At 43.6% G+C, this 16,044-nt stretch overlaps 1 protein-coding gene across 2 annotated transcripts in view; it reads right to left on the bottom strand.

Annotated features, from left to right (window-relative positions):
• LOC121283347 (galectin-9C-like) overlaps window positions 1-15,635 on the bottom strand; it is a 31,294-nt gene extending 15,659 nt beyond the window's left edge. The window contains exons 1-3 of one of the 2 annotated variants that reach the window (XM_041197827.1): window positions 15,471-15,635; window positions 3,394-3,482; window positions 716-923 (exon numbers count right to left, since the gene is read on the bottom strand). In XM_041197827.1, the coding sequence (XP_041053761.1) occupies window positions 716-923; window positions 3,394-3,482; window positions 15,471-15,503 (330 nt within the window). In that variant the 5' untranslated portion in view covers window positions 15,504-15,635. The remainder of the gene's footprint in view (window positions 1-715; window positions 924-3,393; window positions 3,483-15,470) is intronic. The other variant, XM_041197826.1, reaches the window with a different exon arrangement.
• Window positions 15,636-16,044: the final 409 nt, after the last annotated feature.

Raw genomic sequence — 16,044 nt, 5'->3', positions numbered from 1 at the left:
TGGACCATTGCCTTAAAGGGAGTGTGTAACTGGGAGTCAGGTTAATTAGGAATTTTAGGTGTCATTATAGTAGTATGTAATTGTAGTCTTATGTATGTGCTTTAGATCTTTTATATATTGTTGATAAATATTTTAATTTAACTTTTAAAATCTCTAAAGGTCTTGGTGGACTTATTAGTTCTGAATTCAGTGCACACATCTCACAATAAATACAAATTGCAAAACCATTGTGATATCGCGACCAAGTTTCCCTCATAGATCTGGTCTGCCTGGCACTCATCTCCTGCCATGTCATAACAGATAAAATTTTTTAGGTAAAGGTATCAGAGGATATGGTGCTTAGGCAGATAAATGGACCCGAGGTGCAGATCAGCCATGATTTAACTAAATGGCAGTGAAACAAGGTTGAGGCGCCGATTGTCCTACTCCTGTTCCTATGTTTCTAGGCCTGCTGGCCTCTCTCCTGATTGATAGCATTAGCTCAACAATGGGAATGTCTCTTATGAAGAATGGGCTCCACAGAAAAGATGGGAATGGATTGGGAAGACTCAACCTCCATACCTTTCCAGTGTTTCATAACAACATAATCACAAAGCCACGGTTCCCCAAAGACAGGCCTCCCAATCCTGTATCGCTCCCAAACTGCAACAAGTGACAACATGTGAACTTATAGGTTTTTGCACTTTTTAACAACTCTTAAAATTGTCCAAATTACCTTGTAGCAATCTGCCTGGACAAGTATGAGAAGTTGGAAAGTTTCTCCTTTCTGGATTGGCATTTCAAATTTCCTCTCCTCGCTGGCCCAGTCTTGGTTCTCAAAGGTGTTGCAAACAACATAACCTGAACCCTCATAGCGTGGGTTGAAGTGAAAGGCAACATCACAATTCTGTGTCATTGAGCCACACTGAAGATTCACATGAAATCTGAAGGAAAAGATCAGAAGGGGAACAAAGCCAGGTGAAATCTCAATGACCAAAATAAAACCATCCTAGGAAAAAAATTGCCCCCTTCAGAGCATGGGATATAGGCGGTTCCATTCAGCCTCTAGCATAGTTTATAAGAGCTGTGCAAAAAGGTTCAACCAGGTTCAAGCAATGAAAATCAAGGCAGCTGGCTCAAGGGTGTTAATGTGTCCAACAAAGTTGGAGGGAACCAGATTAATGCACAGGTTGAAATGAAACCATCACCCAAGCACTCTGGTTTAACAGCAATAGCGCTATCAGTTGATGCTGTCTTACTAGTTCAGCAGCAGTACCCAATGAGGTATCACAAGGTTGTGGGTTCCTGGTCTACATGAGAATTCAAGTGTCTGGCCTAAGCTTCCATACCAGTGCAGTAAATAGGTAGTGTTGCAATGTAACATGTCCCATCCTATGGATGGGATTTGAGTCCGAAGCCTTCCCCTAGCTATTCAGTTGGATATTTTAGAATTATGCACAAGAAGGTGATGTAGATGCAAGAAGTTGAGTTATTCTATGCCAGAAATCCAGTTGATGAAGGATAGAACTCGAGCTGATCTTTATTCATTTTTATATGTATTTACAAAGTTACACATTACAGGAATACACCTCCTATCTCAACAATCGCCATTCTAGTCTGCTCCTACAGATAGAAGCTCAAGTGAAGGTAGGGTAATAGTGGGGTTTGGATTAGTTTGTATATGTGTGTGCATGTGTGTGTGTGTCTGTGTGTGTGTGTCTGTGTGTGTGTGTTTTAATTGAATTAGAGACAGCTGGTCTGGAGTATCAACAAGAAGCTAGGTTTGAAATGCTAAATACGTAAACATGGCTGAAGTTTTAGAATGTGAGGTGTAAGGGACCTTTGCATTTTTAGATAAATTAGGTTAGTTTGAATTTCAAAGATATGGTAAGATGTTACACCTAGCCAGAAGAAACCAATCCAAACAGTGTGTTTATTTTTCCCAAATGTTAATGATAAAATTAGCACTATGAAAAGATTTATATTATGAGAAAGGTAAAGTTCCAAAGACATATAGGAACAATGGAATTTGCATTAAAAAGGGTGAAACATGTATAAAAAAGATGAGGCTATGTGTAAGAGGAGAAGGCATTCTAAGACCTAATACAAGTGTGAAAAGCCTCCAGCCTCTGAGCATCAAGTTGCTGTCTACAGAAACCTAAGCTAAGAAAACTCACTTTGAATATCACTGTCCACAGTATTGTGTTGTTTTGCCTGGGTCTGTTTAAATCTATTTGTTTTTACTGTCACCTTATTGAAGGTGTAACTGGGAACCAGATTAAGTAGGGGATTTAAGAGTTATTATAGTAGTAATTTGTAGACCTATGTACATGCTTAAAATCTTTTCTTTTGTTAATAAATGTTTAATTTAATTTTCTAAAAACCTCTGAAGTTGTGGTAGTCTTATTACTTCTGAATTCAAGACACGCAAAACAGCTGTGTCTGCACGATCAAATTTCCCTTGTGGATTTGATCCACCTGGCACACACCGTCTACCACATCACAACACAGGACAGGAAAAAAATTCCAATCTAATTTAATCCTAATTCCCCAGGTGGAAAACACACAATCATATGGAATACCAGATTTACACTTCACCCAATATAATGGCTGACTTCATAGAAACACATAAAATAGGAGGAGGAGGCCATTCGGCCCTTCGAGCCTGCTCCGCTATTCATCCTGATCATGGCTGATCATCCAACTCGATAGCCAGGTCCCACTTTCTCCCCATACTCTTTGATCCCTTTCACCCCAAGAGCTATATCTAACTCCTTCTTGAAAACATACAATGTTTTGGCCTCAACTACTTTCTGTGGTAGTGAATTCCACAGGCTCACCATTCTCTGGGTTTCTCCTCATCTCAGTCCTAAATGATCTACCCCATATCCTCAGACTGTGACCCCTGGTTCTGGACTCCCCCACCATCGGGAACATCCTTCCTGCACCTACCCTGTCTAGTCCTGTTAGGATTTTTTAGGTTTCTAGGAGATCCCCCTTCATTCTTCTGAACTCTAGCGAATATAATCCTAACGGACCTAATCTCTCCTCAAACATCAGACCCGCCAACCCAGGAATCAGTCTGGTAAACCTTCGCTGCACTCCCTCTATAACAAGAGCATCCTTCCTCAGATAAGGAGACCAAAACTGCACACAATAATCCAGGTGTGGTCTCACCAAGGCCCTGTATAATTGCAGCAAGGCATCCCTGCTTCAACAAAGAGTGCTTTGAAGAGGGGTTGGTTGAAATTGGTCCCATTATATAATGGCAAATAACTGGAAGAATATTGGGTAATTGGTGCTGGCACAGCTTCCTCTTTACTGGAAGCATTAAGATTTTTATTCAAAGTTTTCAAAGCTGGATAGTTAATACTACCACACTCATGCTGTTAAGACACATCATCTATGGAATACCTTTTACAGTCAGGAAGCACTCGTCCTTTAATCATGATCATCTTACCATCCTGTAAGCCTCCGGGAATGGGCCCAGTGTAAGGAATCACCTGAAACACAAAACAGGATCATCATCAGGCAGCACAGGGATATTGGGAGACTTTCAGTGATCAGCAAGTCTCAGTAACTCAAGTGTGGAGAATCCAGTCCCGGACTTGAGTGAGTTTTATCTGAAGAGAGCGTTTGAGAAGGAGGTACTCAATCTCCCCTTCCTCATGATGGTTCAATTCGCAAATCTTAGAGGATTTGACAGGGTCAGCGCCGAGAGATTCTATCCTTTTGCTGGATTGTCTAGAATGAGGGGGCATGGTCTCAGGATAAGGGGTTGGCCATTTAGGGCTGAGATGAGGAGAAATTTCTTCACACAGAGGACCTGTGAATCTTTGGAACTCTATAACCCAGAAATCCGTGAACGTTCAGCTGTAACATATTGTGAAGGCTGAGATTGATACACTTTGGACACAGGGGAGCCAAGGCACGGGGGCATATGGCAAAGTGGAGTTGAGGAAGATCCACCACCATGTTACTGAGTGGCAAAGCAGGCTCAAGGGTCCATGTGGCCCACTCCTGCTTTTATTTCTTATGAGGAAGGTGATTCAACCTGTGCTGAATGAGCAGCGCTGTAGGTGCAGTTTGTCTCAGTGCGATGAGCTGGAATGGTTGTTGGAGCAGGGGTTGGGGTGGTTGGGGGGGGGTTGGGGGGGGTGGTTTGGTTATGGGGAAAACTAACATTCCTTCTTCTGACTATTTTGCACTCTCCTGGCAAGTCACACAAGTGCATATCTCAGGATTGGGCTTGGCTGTGAAGTTCCTCAGAGCTGAATAGCCAGCCAATGCTCACTGGGCTCCAGCAAAAAAGACTGGTCACCTGGATGAGGTATTGGGTGCAGAAAGGCTGGAGCTGTAATGCAACATGGGCACACAAGAGGCAAGAGCAGGGAGAAATCCTGGCTGTTAACACTCAGCGCCAGCAAAACAGAAGGAGGACACTAAAATCCATATTGCCTTTCCATAAAGAAGCTGGCTGTAGTTGAAAATTTAGATACGTGCTTAGAGTTAGATACATTTTACAGATAGATTATATTGGAAATGAGTTTCAATTCTTTGTTTTTTAAGAATGCTTTAATATCCATTGAAGCTTTAGATTCTTACCACGCATCTGGAGGGAGTTGGTGGTTAGTATTCAGTCACCAAGACCTAGTTGTGTTGAACACAGCTGGTTAATCACATTTCTGAGTTTTGATGCCAGCTCACATTAGTTAACACCATATTAACTGAGTGGGGTATTTTAGCTCGTGCTCTATGGGCTGTTCCCAGGGATGCACAACAAGACAAACTGCTGCTGCAGGGCCATCGACTCAGTAAAAGATGCTCTTTGATTTGCCTGAATCTTGTGAGTCTTTCAGTGCAAGGAGCTCTTCACGACAGTGCCACAGACTGCACATTCCAAGGTCCAGGACTATAAGCTGATATATGCACTAAAGCTTGGGGCACTTGCCGCAAAGGCTCAGTGGGGAAAGTCCACTGACTAAGGACCCCCTGCCATAGTATATTAAGGGGCTGAAATCCATATAAAGCCTCTTGTGTTGTACACACCAGAGAATATTTGATTTAAAATGTAAATGCACATTGTATACATAACCAATAGTTTTAAAATACAGTGAGACACCTCAGAGTGCAATGTGCTGTACAGAAAGAAATGGAGTTATCTTGTACTTTTGTGTAATGTTAAATTAGAACTGTTATGTAATGTATGTTATGTTATGTATCCAGCATCCGCAGTATTTTGCTTTTGTGTTATGTAATGTACTTTTGCAAATTTTATGAATACAGTACATTTTTTGAAAAAATCTTAGCTAGTACATACAATCTTACTTGAAATAACAACAGGCATTTTCAGAGGGAACCAAGTTCCCATGCCCACGCAAAAGATGCAACACCTGCCCCTTCACTTCCTCTCTCCTCACCGTCCAAGGGCCCAAACACCCCTTTCAAGTGAAGCAGCATTTCACTTGCATTTCCCCCAACTTAGTCTACTGCATTCGTTGCTCCCAATGTGGTCTCCTCTACATTGGAGAGACCAAACGTAAACTGGGCGACCGCTTTGCAGAACACCTGCGGTCTGTCCGCAAGAATGACCCAGACCTCCCTGTCGCTTGCCATTTTAACACTCCACCCTGCTCTCTTGCCCACATGTCTGTCCTTGGCTTTCTGCATTGTTCCAGTGAAGCCCAACGCAAACTGGAGGAACAACACCTCATCTTCCGACTAGGCACTTTACAGCCTTCTGGACTAAATATTGAATTCAACAACTTTAGGTCGTGAGCTCCCTCCCCCATCCCCACACCCTTTCTGTTTCCCCCTTCCTTTTTTTTCCCAATAAATTATATAGATTTTTCTTTTCCCACCTATTTCCATTATTTTTAAATATCTTAAAATCTTTTATGCTCTCCCCACCCCCACTAGAGCTATACCTTGAGTGCCCTACCATCCATTCTTAATTAGCACATTCATTTAGATAATATCACCAACTTTAACACCTATGTGTTCTTTTGTTCTATTGTTGTTGACATCTTTTGATGATCTGCTTCTATCACTGCTTGTTTGTCCCTACAACCACACCCCCCCCTCCACTTCTCTCTCTCTCTCTCCGCACCCCCCCCCCCCACCCACCCTAAACCAGCTTATATTTCAACTCTTTCTTGGACTCGAACTCAAGTTCTGTCGAAGGGTCATGAGGACTCGAAACGTCAACACTTTTCTTCTCCGCCAATGCTGCCAGACCTGCTGAGTTTTTCCAGGTAATTCTGTTTTTGTCCTAGCAGGATTGTAGGGTAAGAAAAGTGAAAGTGGAGAAAGGGAGTTTGCACCGAGACGATTTTGTTTTTATTCATTGATGGGACGTGGACGTCATATTTATTGTCCCTCATTGATTGTCCTTGAGGTGGTGGTGGTGGTGAGGCACTTTCTTGAACCACTGCAGGAAGTGATCATGCTTGTATGTTATTCGAAGGGAGAAAGATAGGACAATCAAGTCATAGAACTGCAGAATGATACAGTACAGAAGGCAGCCATCCAGCCCATCATGCCTGTGTCGATTCTTCAGTAGGACTATCCAATTAGTCTCATTTCTCTGCTCTTTACCCATAGCCCCGTAAATTCCCCCTGTGTTAATATTTTGGGTGGGGTGGGGGGTGGGTGGTGGTTAAGGAAATAGAGATGGTAAGTCAGGATATGACTTAGCTCCTGGTGAAGAGAAACATCTGAAATGTTACCATCGATGACTGTTTAATTCACTTCCCCTTCAGACAATGACTCATGTGGTCATTTACCACGTTATACTATTTTCCCTTTTTATAGCTACATTTCTTTCTAAATTCACAGAAAAGAGAGTGAAATTAGGATCACTGGTGTTTGAATGCGGAACACAGAACCATGGCTGCTGCAATAATTGAACTGCTGAGATATACGCAGCAGGGAGATGTGGGCAGATTTCACCCAGCTGAGGGCATTCGGTGTGCAATCAAATTAACTTCCTTTTATACAGCACTTTTCACAATCTTAGAACGTCCCAAAGCGCTTTACAGCCAATTAAGTTTTTTCAAAATGCAGTTAACGGTTAGAATTTAGGAAACCTGGCAACTATTGTTTGTTATATATGATGCGACTCTTCCAAGCACACTGCTTCTGTTAAATAATTTTACCTAAGTTTCATTCTGTAACTATAGTTTATTCCCCAGCAATTGAAAAAGAAGATTTGCATTTATATAGTGCCTATCATGACTACCAGACCTCTCAAAGTACACTACAGTCAATGAAGTACTTTTGAAATGTAGTCACTGTTGCCATGTATGAAATGCAAGAGCCAAATTGCACACAGCAAGATCCCACAATCAGCAATGTGATATTCAGCAGATCGCCTGTTTGAGTGGCGTTGGGTTTTTGTTCTTTCACGGGATGTGGGCATCACTGGCTAGGCCAGCATTTTTATTGCCCATCTCTAGTTGCCCATGAGGAGGTGGTGGTGAGCCTCCTTCTTGAACTGCTGCAGTCCATGTGGTGTGGGTACACCCACAGTGCTGTTAGGGAGACAGCTTCAGCAACAGTGAAGGAACGGTGATATATTTTCAAGTCAGGATGGTGAGTGGCTTGGAAGGGAAGTTGCAGGTGATGGTGTTCCCATGCATCTGCTGCGTCTGTCTTTCCAGATGGTAGCAGTCATGGGTTTGGAAGGTGCTGTCTAAGAAGGCTTAGTGAGTTCCTGCAGTGCATCTTTTAGATGGTACACACTCCTGCTACTGTACATCGGTGGTGGAGGGAGTGAATGTTTTAGGGTGTGGAAGGGGTGCCAATCAAGTGGGCTGCTTTGTCTTGGATGTTATCGAGCATCTTCAGTGTTGTAGGAGCTGCACTCATCCAGGCAAGTGGAGCACATTCCATCACGCTTCTGTGGACAGTGGGCAGGCTTTGGGGAGTCAAGAGGAGAGTTACTCCCTTCAGAATTCCCAGCCTCTAACCTGCTCTTGCAGCTGCAGTATTTATATGGCTGATCCAGTTGAGTTTCTGGTCAATGGTAACCTCCACCCCCTGCCCCCAGGATGTTGATAACGGGCCCTTCAGCGACAGTTAAGAGATAAATATCAGGCAGGACACTGCAGCGAACTCCCTTGGTCTTCTTCAAAATAGTGCCACGGGATCTCTAGCCTCCACCAGAGAGGGTACATGGGGCCTCAGTTTAATGGCCCAGGTCTTGTGATCAGGATCAAAAACCCCATTTGCAACCCCGATCAGACAAAAAAAAAATGCACACTTACCTTTCTCCAATTTTTCAGAGTGATTTTCTGAAGCGTCAGAGGGCAGCAAACCTCATAGGGAGCAGCACCAAGAACCCACGTAGAAGCCACACCCTCTTTTTAAGGCACTAGTTGAGGTATTCTGGTAATTAAAGAGTTTAAATGTCCAAAGCTGCTGTGAAAACAGCTGCAGAAAGAAGGTAAGGGCGTAGGGTGGCAGGTAGGTAGGTTGGGAAGGGTCGTCAGTTCAGGTTGGGCAAGTCGGGTCAGTGCGAGTGATTGGGTGTCAGTTGTATAGTTATCCAGGAGTTAGGCTAGGATTTTTCTGCCTAACATTTTGTGGGTAACCATCCAGGTATGTAAGTCGGAACCATTCTAAGTCTCCAACTCTAACTCAGAGTCGGAGACTTTCTCAGGGGGAGCAGGAGAATTACCCATCGGTAGTTCAAACCTCCCAGGCAATTCCCACAGTGCCCTTGTGTTGGTACCTCCGAAGAATCCCGTAGCACATCTTCCAGCATACACCTGGCCTCCAACTTTCCAGAGACCAGAAGATCTGAGCTTCTGTCTCATCCAAAAGACACCACCTCCAGCAGTGCAGCACTCTCTCTGTGCTGCACTGGAGTGTCAGTCTAAATTTGGTGCTCAAGCCTCTGGACTGGCACTTGAAGCTTGAGTGGGCAGTGAGACCGCAAAGCACTGTGCCATGACGGACATTCAATAGCCTTCAGCAAGTTAGCATGAAACAAAACAGAAAGTATCAGTCAAACTTCCTAATCACATTAGTAACTGTACTCCAGAATGACCTCACAGCACAGCCAATATGAATTTAGTTTGTAATTGAAGGCTGGGTTTTAAATTGTAACTTTTTGAATTTATAGGATGACAGGGTAGCTTAAGAATTAATGTCAACAATGAAATTGACAATTTAGAAATACTTAGTAATCAAAGTTTTCATCTATAGAAGGTGTAGGGTACTTTAAACAAAACTAAAAATATAACAGAAGTGTTTAAAATGTATAATGCAGTGGTTGTCTTCATGGTTGAGATCCCCTAAGCAACAGAATGATTTCCTTCACTCCATCTGCAACAATCTCAAAATAAGCTGTGAAAACGGATCTGTGATAAAAAGAGGAAGTGGTTGCTGGCTGACTGGGCCTACACCTGGCTTTAAAGTTAGCGCTGTTAGTTTAAGATTTAACCATGTGGGGAGAGTTGGGGAGATGTAATAATGTAATGACGAAGCGGTCAGGTTTCAACAAGAAACAGTTAAACTTTGTTACAGAGAGCTTTTCAGGTGCTACATGCTCTATCAGGACTCTCGTCAGGAAGCCCCACTCCCCGATTTGCCTGCACTTAGGGCTCACTAGTCAGAGCTTTAACAGATCATGTGACCCCTGAAAGACAGCAGGAAGGGCTATACACTCAAATAACCACAATTCCTCCCCCTTTAGTTTTTTACAATTTCTATTAACAGGGGAACATTTGAACACCCAACAACATTTACATATTTACAATTTCAGGTGATTAAAGATCAAGTCTCTGAGACGCTTTCCTTATACGGCTAGGGAGGTGTAGCTGTGCTTCTTGAGGTTCTTCAACAGGATCGATAGGATCTGGAACTGCAGTATAAGACACATCATTTATCTGTGGCAGTTCAGGGTTTGGCAACTCTGCAGAGACATCAGGCATGTCTATTCTAGGTCGATAAGTCACCTCAGGAATTGACAGTTCAACGTTAATCACAGGAAGAATAGTTGGTTGTTGGAATGTCTCTCTGGCACAAATATGATCTCATCTAGATATACAATTACTCTTTGCAAAAAAGGCTCTCCATTGTTCTCTGGAAGATAGCACACACCGCGACCACGAAGGATAGACAGGTGTACTGATAGAGACCTTTGTGTGTGTTAATGGTTACACACTACCTCGATGTGCTATTGAGCTCTAACTGCTGGTAAGTGGGGCTCATATCCAATTCATATAGGACTCGCCTCCAACCAGATAGTCATCTATCTTTGGGAAAGGGTGCTTGTCTCGTTTGGCTGCCTTGTTTACGGTCAATTTATCGTCTCCACAGATACGTATGGCACGGTCAGGCTTAACCACTGGAACTATGGGCACAGCCCATTCCGAGAATTGAACAGGTGGGATAATGCCCAGGTTTTCTAGCTGGCACATCTCCTCATCAACCTTTTCTCTCAATATATAAGGCACAAGTCTTGGCTTAAAGAAGTGAAGTATTGCCTGTGGCTCCACATGTATCTTGGCCTGCATGCCTTTTAACTTCCCTGGTGCATCCCAAAAAACCATGTTGTATTTTCTTAGAAGCTCTGGAACTCCATCAGATTGGTGGTGAGATATCTCAGACCAGACGAGCTGGATCTCCTGTAGCCAGCCTCAGACTGAAAGACTGGGTCCTTCTCCTTTCACAGTTATCACAGACAGCTGGGCTGCCTGTTGCTTGTAAGAAACTGGTATTGTGGCGATGCCCTGCGCCTGAATGGATTCTCCTGTGTATGTCTTTATTTTAGCAGTTGTTTGCTCCAGGCTTATTGGCTGTTTATCCTCATTAAGGTACCTGAAAATGTGCTCTCCCACCATCATTGTTGAGGCACCCATATCCACCTCCATTATTAGTGGCTTCTCATTAACTTGGAATGTCACAGTGATGGGTTCGGTTTTTACAGCGGTTATGTTATACAGGGAATAAACGTCGGTGTCGGCAGCTCAGGCTCTGCTGTATACTTTAATTCGAACACTTGGTTCGCTGTTATGCAGCTGCTTCAGCTGTGCCCGGCATTGCCTTACCACGTGACCTTTCTTACGGCAGTAATGGCATTCTGCCTCCTTGAATTTACAGGTGTCCATTCCGTGGTCACCCCCACATCTATAACAACTTAATCTTGGGGTCACTGCTGAAGTGTTTCTACTTGGCCTTGTCATGTTTCTAACGGTGGACCCTGCCTCTCGCTTCGATGCTGTGGGTCTGGTTTTTGCGCTATGCTCGGCTGTAGGTTCCCGCCCCACATGAAGAACGGAGCCACGTGTTGCAAAGCCTGTGAGTCTCTCGCAGCGGTTTCCATGGTGAGGGAGATTTCTAGGACGCGCTTAAAGTCGATGTCGACCTCAGCGAGTAAGCAACGCCGAATGGCGTCATCTTGAGCTCCCCAAACTAATCAGCCCCGCAGCAAATCATTTAATGTGTCCCTGAAGTCACAGTGGTTCTGTTAACCACTTCATAGGTCGCGATGGACTCCCCTAACTATGGGATTAAATTTAAAACGCTGCATTAATATGGATGGCTTTGGCTGGAAATGCATTTTCATTACAGGACTTAGAATTGGGCGCATTCAGGGCTGTCAGGCTGCGAATGAGGTTGTATGTTTTACTGCCACGTACACTCAAAAGGACGGCTTTCTGCTTTTCCTTCACGGTAATTTCGTTTGCTACGAAATAAAATCTGAGGAGCTTTACATACTGGCTCCAGTCTTCCATAGTCGCAGCATATGGATCAATTCTGCCAAAGAGTCGCATGGCTGGCGAGTAGTCTTTTTAAAAAAAATTCAGTGTACTCACAGTAACAGGGCGATGCACAGAGTCGGAGCTAATTTTACCCTCATCGTCAAATGTAATGACTTGATGGACCGGACAGATTTCAACAAGAAAGAAATAAACTTTATTACAGAGAGCTTTTCAGGTGCTACACGCTCAATCAGGACTTTCATCAGGAAGCCCCACCCTCCGGATGTCCACGCTTAGGACTCACTCATTGGAGCCTCAACATCTCGTGACCCCTGACAGGCAGCAGGGGGGGCTATACCCTCAGTTACCACAGGAGATAAGGGGAAATTTCAAGATTTCAGAGCAAATGGAGAGACGTAATCTATGGTAAATCAAAACAGGGTGAAGAGATTCTCCTCAGTATCAGTGGCAGCAGCTGACAAACACATGGCACTGGTCTTAGGAGTCCAGAGAATCGAAATGACTGGTACATCATAAGCTGCCCTGCACAGGTTCATATACCACAATAAATTCCAGAGAAAGGCGAGTTCATCAGCCTGGATAAAGGTGACTGAGAGCTGATTTTGTAAAAAAAGAACAAATATATATTTAAATAGCATGACCTCACAGCGTCCCAATGCAATAGGCAAGACAGTAAACAATGTGGAAAATGTAAATTTGGAATATTACTTTAAACTAAATTGCTTGAATAGGACAAAATGACATAATTCAAACTGATAAGCAGTAAAGTTAGGATCTAGATCAGGAAATTCTTTGCCTAGTCAGCATCATATGATTAGGTATTGATGGTAAAAATTTGTAATTATTTAGTAATTGAATCCTGCACAGGCAAGGGTAGAGAGACACCACCACCTTCAAATCACCTCCCATCCTGACTTGAAACTGTTCCACCATACCTTCATCGCCGCTGGGTCAAAGATTTTTAACTCCTACCTAGAAGCACTGTTGGGAGTATCTTCACCACATGGACCGCAGCGGTTTCAGAAGGCGGCTTACCACCACTATTTTAAGATCAGCTAGGGATGGCCATAAATACTGGCCTTGTCAGCAACACCCACATCCCATGAATGAATAAATAAAAAGGCCTAGCATCTCTCTAAAACAACAAATTTAGATGGACCAAATGGCCTGCCTCAAGTAATTATCTTGAGACAGGCAAGATGTAGGTTAATGTGAACTTGTCCACTTTGGCAGGAAGAATAAAAAAGCAGTATACCATTTAACTGGAGAGATTGCAGAGCTCGGTAGTACCGAGGGATCTGGGTGTCTTGGCACATGAATCACAAAAGTTAGTATCCAGGTGCAGCAAGTGATTAGGAAGGCAAATGGAATGTTGACATTTACTGCAAGAGGAATGGAATAGAAAAGTGGGGATGTTTTACTGCAGCTGTACAGGGCCTTGGTGAGACCACATCTGGAATACTGTGTACAGCTTCGGTCTTCTTATTTGAAAAAAGGTATAATTGTGTTAGAAGCATTTCAGAAAAGGTTCACTTGACTCATTCCTGAGATGAAGTGCTTATCTTATGAAGATATGTTGAGCCTATACCCATTGAAGTTTGGAAGAATGGGAGATTGAAACATATAAGATCCTGAGGGGATTTGATAGGGTGGATACCAGGAGGATGTTTCCACTTGTGGGAGAGACTAGAACTAGGGACACAGTTTAAGGATAAGAGGCCTCCTCCCCTTTAAGACAGAGATGAGGAGAATTTTTGTCTCTCAGACGTTCACTAGTCTGTGGAATTCTGGTCCCCAGAAAGCAAAAGAGGCTGGGTCAATGAATTTAATCAAGGCTCTGGGTTAGATAAATTTTTGATAGACAAGGGAGTCAAGGGTTATGGGGGGGGACAGGCAGGAAAGTGGAGTTCAGACCACAACCAGATCAGCCATGATCTTATTGGATAGCAGAAAAGGCTAGATGGGCCGAATGGTCTACTCCTGCTCCTAAGTTCTACGTTCCTAAAGAGGAAATCCTGTGGCTGAAGAAGAGAAGCGGATCCACCCAGTACTGCTCTCAGTGTGGTTCAGCTGGTAGCACGAGGATCTGAGTTCAAATCCCAATCTGGGGCTTGAGCACAAGAAAAAAAAATCAAATAAAGCGCTCCAGTGCAGTACAGAGGAAGTAATGCACTATCTGAAACACCGTCTTTCAGATGAGGCATTAAACCGAGGTCTCATCTGCCTGCTCAGGTTGATGTAGAAGATCCCACGTTACAAGATCAAAGAAGAACAGGGGAGTTATCCCCAGTGTTCTGGCCAATATTTATCCCTCAATCATTATCACAAAGAAAAAATAATAAAAACAAAAAACTGTGGATGCTGGAAATCCAAAACAAAAACAGAATTACCTGGAAAAACTCAGCAGGTCTGGCAGCATCGGCGGAGAAGAAAAGAGTTGACGTTTCGAGTCCTCATGACCCTTCGACAGAACAGTTCTGTTGAAGGGTCATGAGGACTCGAAACGTCAACTCTTTTCTTCTCCGCTGATGCTGCCAGACCTGCTGAGTTTTTCCAGGTAATTCTGTTTTTGTTTTTATCACAAAGAAAAAGATTGTCTGGTCACTATTCAATTGCTGTTTGTGGGAGCTTGCTGTGCGCAAATTGGCTGCTGCATTTCCTACATTACAACAGTGACTACATTTCAAAATGACTGCATTGGCTGTAAAGTGCTCTGGTGGGTTGCAAAAAGCGCTATACAAATGCTCTCTCTTTCTCTTTTTAATCAGTATCTATCTTTCCGCTCACCAACCCTGTCTGCCCACATACGGGCTGGGTGCCTGTTTCTAACCAACGTACCATCACTCCAGGAAACAAACCTAGAAACTTCCAAGCAAGATTCCAGAAGGATATTGCATTTTGAACAAAATACAGAGAGAACAGAAACAAAAACAAAAATACCTGGAAAAACTCAACAGGTCTGACAGCATCTGCGGAGAGGAATACAGTTACCCTTTCGAGTCCGTATGACCCTTCACCAGAACAGAGAGAACAGCATTGGGTAGAGCATCGCTTTTCTATCTAAGGGTGCACAAGACGCACCCCCACTTTTCTAACCCCCAGATAAACACACAAACTGGAGATATGCCACTCCTGTGAAAAGCAGGATTCCCGTCGCCATTTCAAAGTAAGACTGCCACATCTTCAGACAATTCAAATCCCTGTTGTTTGTGACATCTTTTGATGATCTGCTTCTATCACTGCTTGTTTTTCCCTACAACCACACCAACCCCCTCCACTTCTCTCTCTCTCTCCGCCCCCCCCCCCCCCCCCTCGCCCCACCAACACCTTAAACCAGCTTATATTTCAACTCTTTCTTGGACTCGAACTCAAGTTCTGTCGAAGGGTCATGAGGACTCGAAACGTCAACTCTTTTCTTCTCCGCCGATGCTGCCAGACCTGCTGAGTTTTTCCAGGTCATTCTGTTTTTGATTAAAATCCCACGTTGGCAAAAAGTCAAAACTTAGCCCTGAAGCTTATCCTCCCCATTCTGTGGGCCCTTGGGGTAACTCTATTCTGCCCTTTTGTCTCCTGAGTGTCTGAGACTTGAGGCTAAAGAAGGGTTCCCAAAAAGGACAGCAACTAAGGACAACATTTAATCTAACTGTGCGCTAAAATCAACGCCTATCTCAAAGATTCTGCCCGTCAGCACAGACGCAATGCTGCAGATACATTGTGCATGATGAGCCAGTACGAGCGGGGCATTGCCAAATACCTTACCGGGTTGTAGACGGGCTGTGGGTAGAAATCCATTTTCTGCGCTGATCCGGTCCAAGTCCACTTCTAAACCGAAATCCGCTACTCAGAGAGAGCGGAACGGGGCCAAAATATAAATGTCGTGATTTCCTTATCAGATTGGACTTCGGAATTGGAGATGGGAGGTATTTTGAAGTTTGTATTTCTTAATTTAAAAAAAATGTACTTAAAGTTGCAGCCACTTATGGAAGGGATTTAATTTTGATTTTAAAGTCAAAACTTTATTTAATTGGAGAACTTTTTCCACAGAGCTGAACCGAAACACAGGAAGTTGTTAGTTTCTAAACACATTGCCTGAACAGAAACAAGAGCCTTAACCGTCAACCCCTCTTTTGTCCTTTTGTCTATGACATCTTTTGGCAATCTTCACCTATCACTGGCCCACTATCCAGCTCTACCTGTCCCACTCCCCCACCCCCCCACCCCGCCTAAACCGGCTTATATTCCACCTCTCTTCCATTTTTCCCTTGTTCTGATGAAGAGTCATTTGGACTGGAAACATTAACTGTATCCCTCTCCGCAGATGCTGTCAGACCTG

The sequence above is a fragment of the Carcharodon carcharias genome, chromosome 10, assembly GCF_017639515.1.
Source record: "Carcharodon carcharias isolate sCarCar2 chromosome 10, sCarCar2.pri, whole genome shotgun sequence".
In the NCBI taxonomy this organism is placed as follows: domain Eukaryota; kingdom Metazoa; phylum Chordata; class Chondrichthyes; order Lamniformes; family Lamnidae; genus Carcharodon; species Carcharodon carcharias.
The sequence above is the reverse complement of the archived record's forward strand: the minus strand, read 5'-3'. Positions and strand labels throughout refer to the sequence as shown.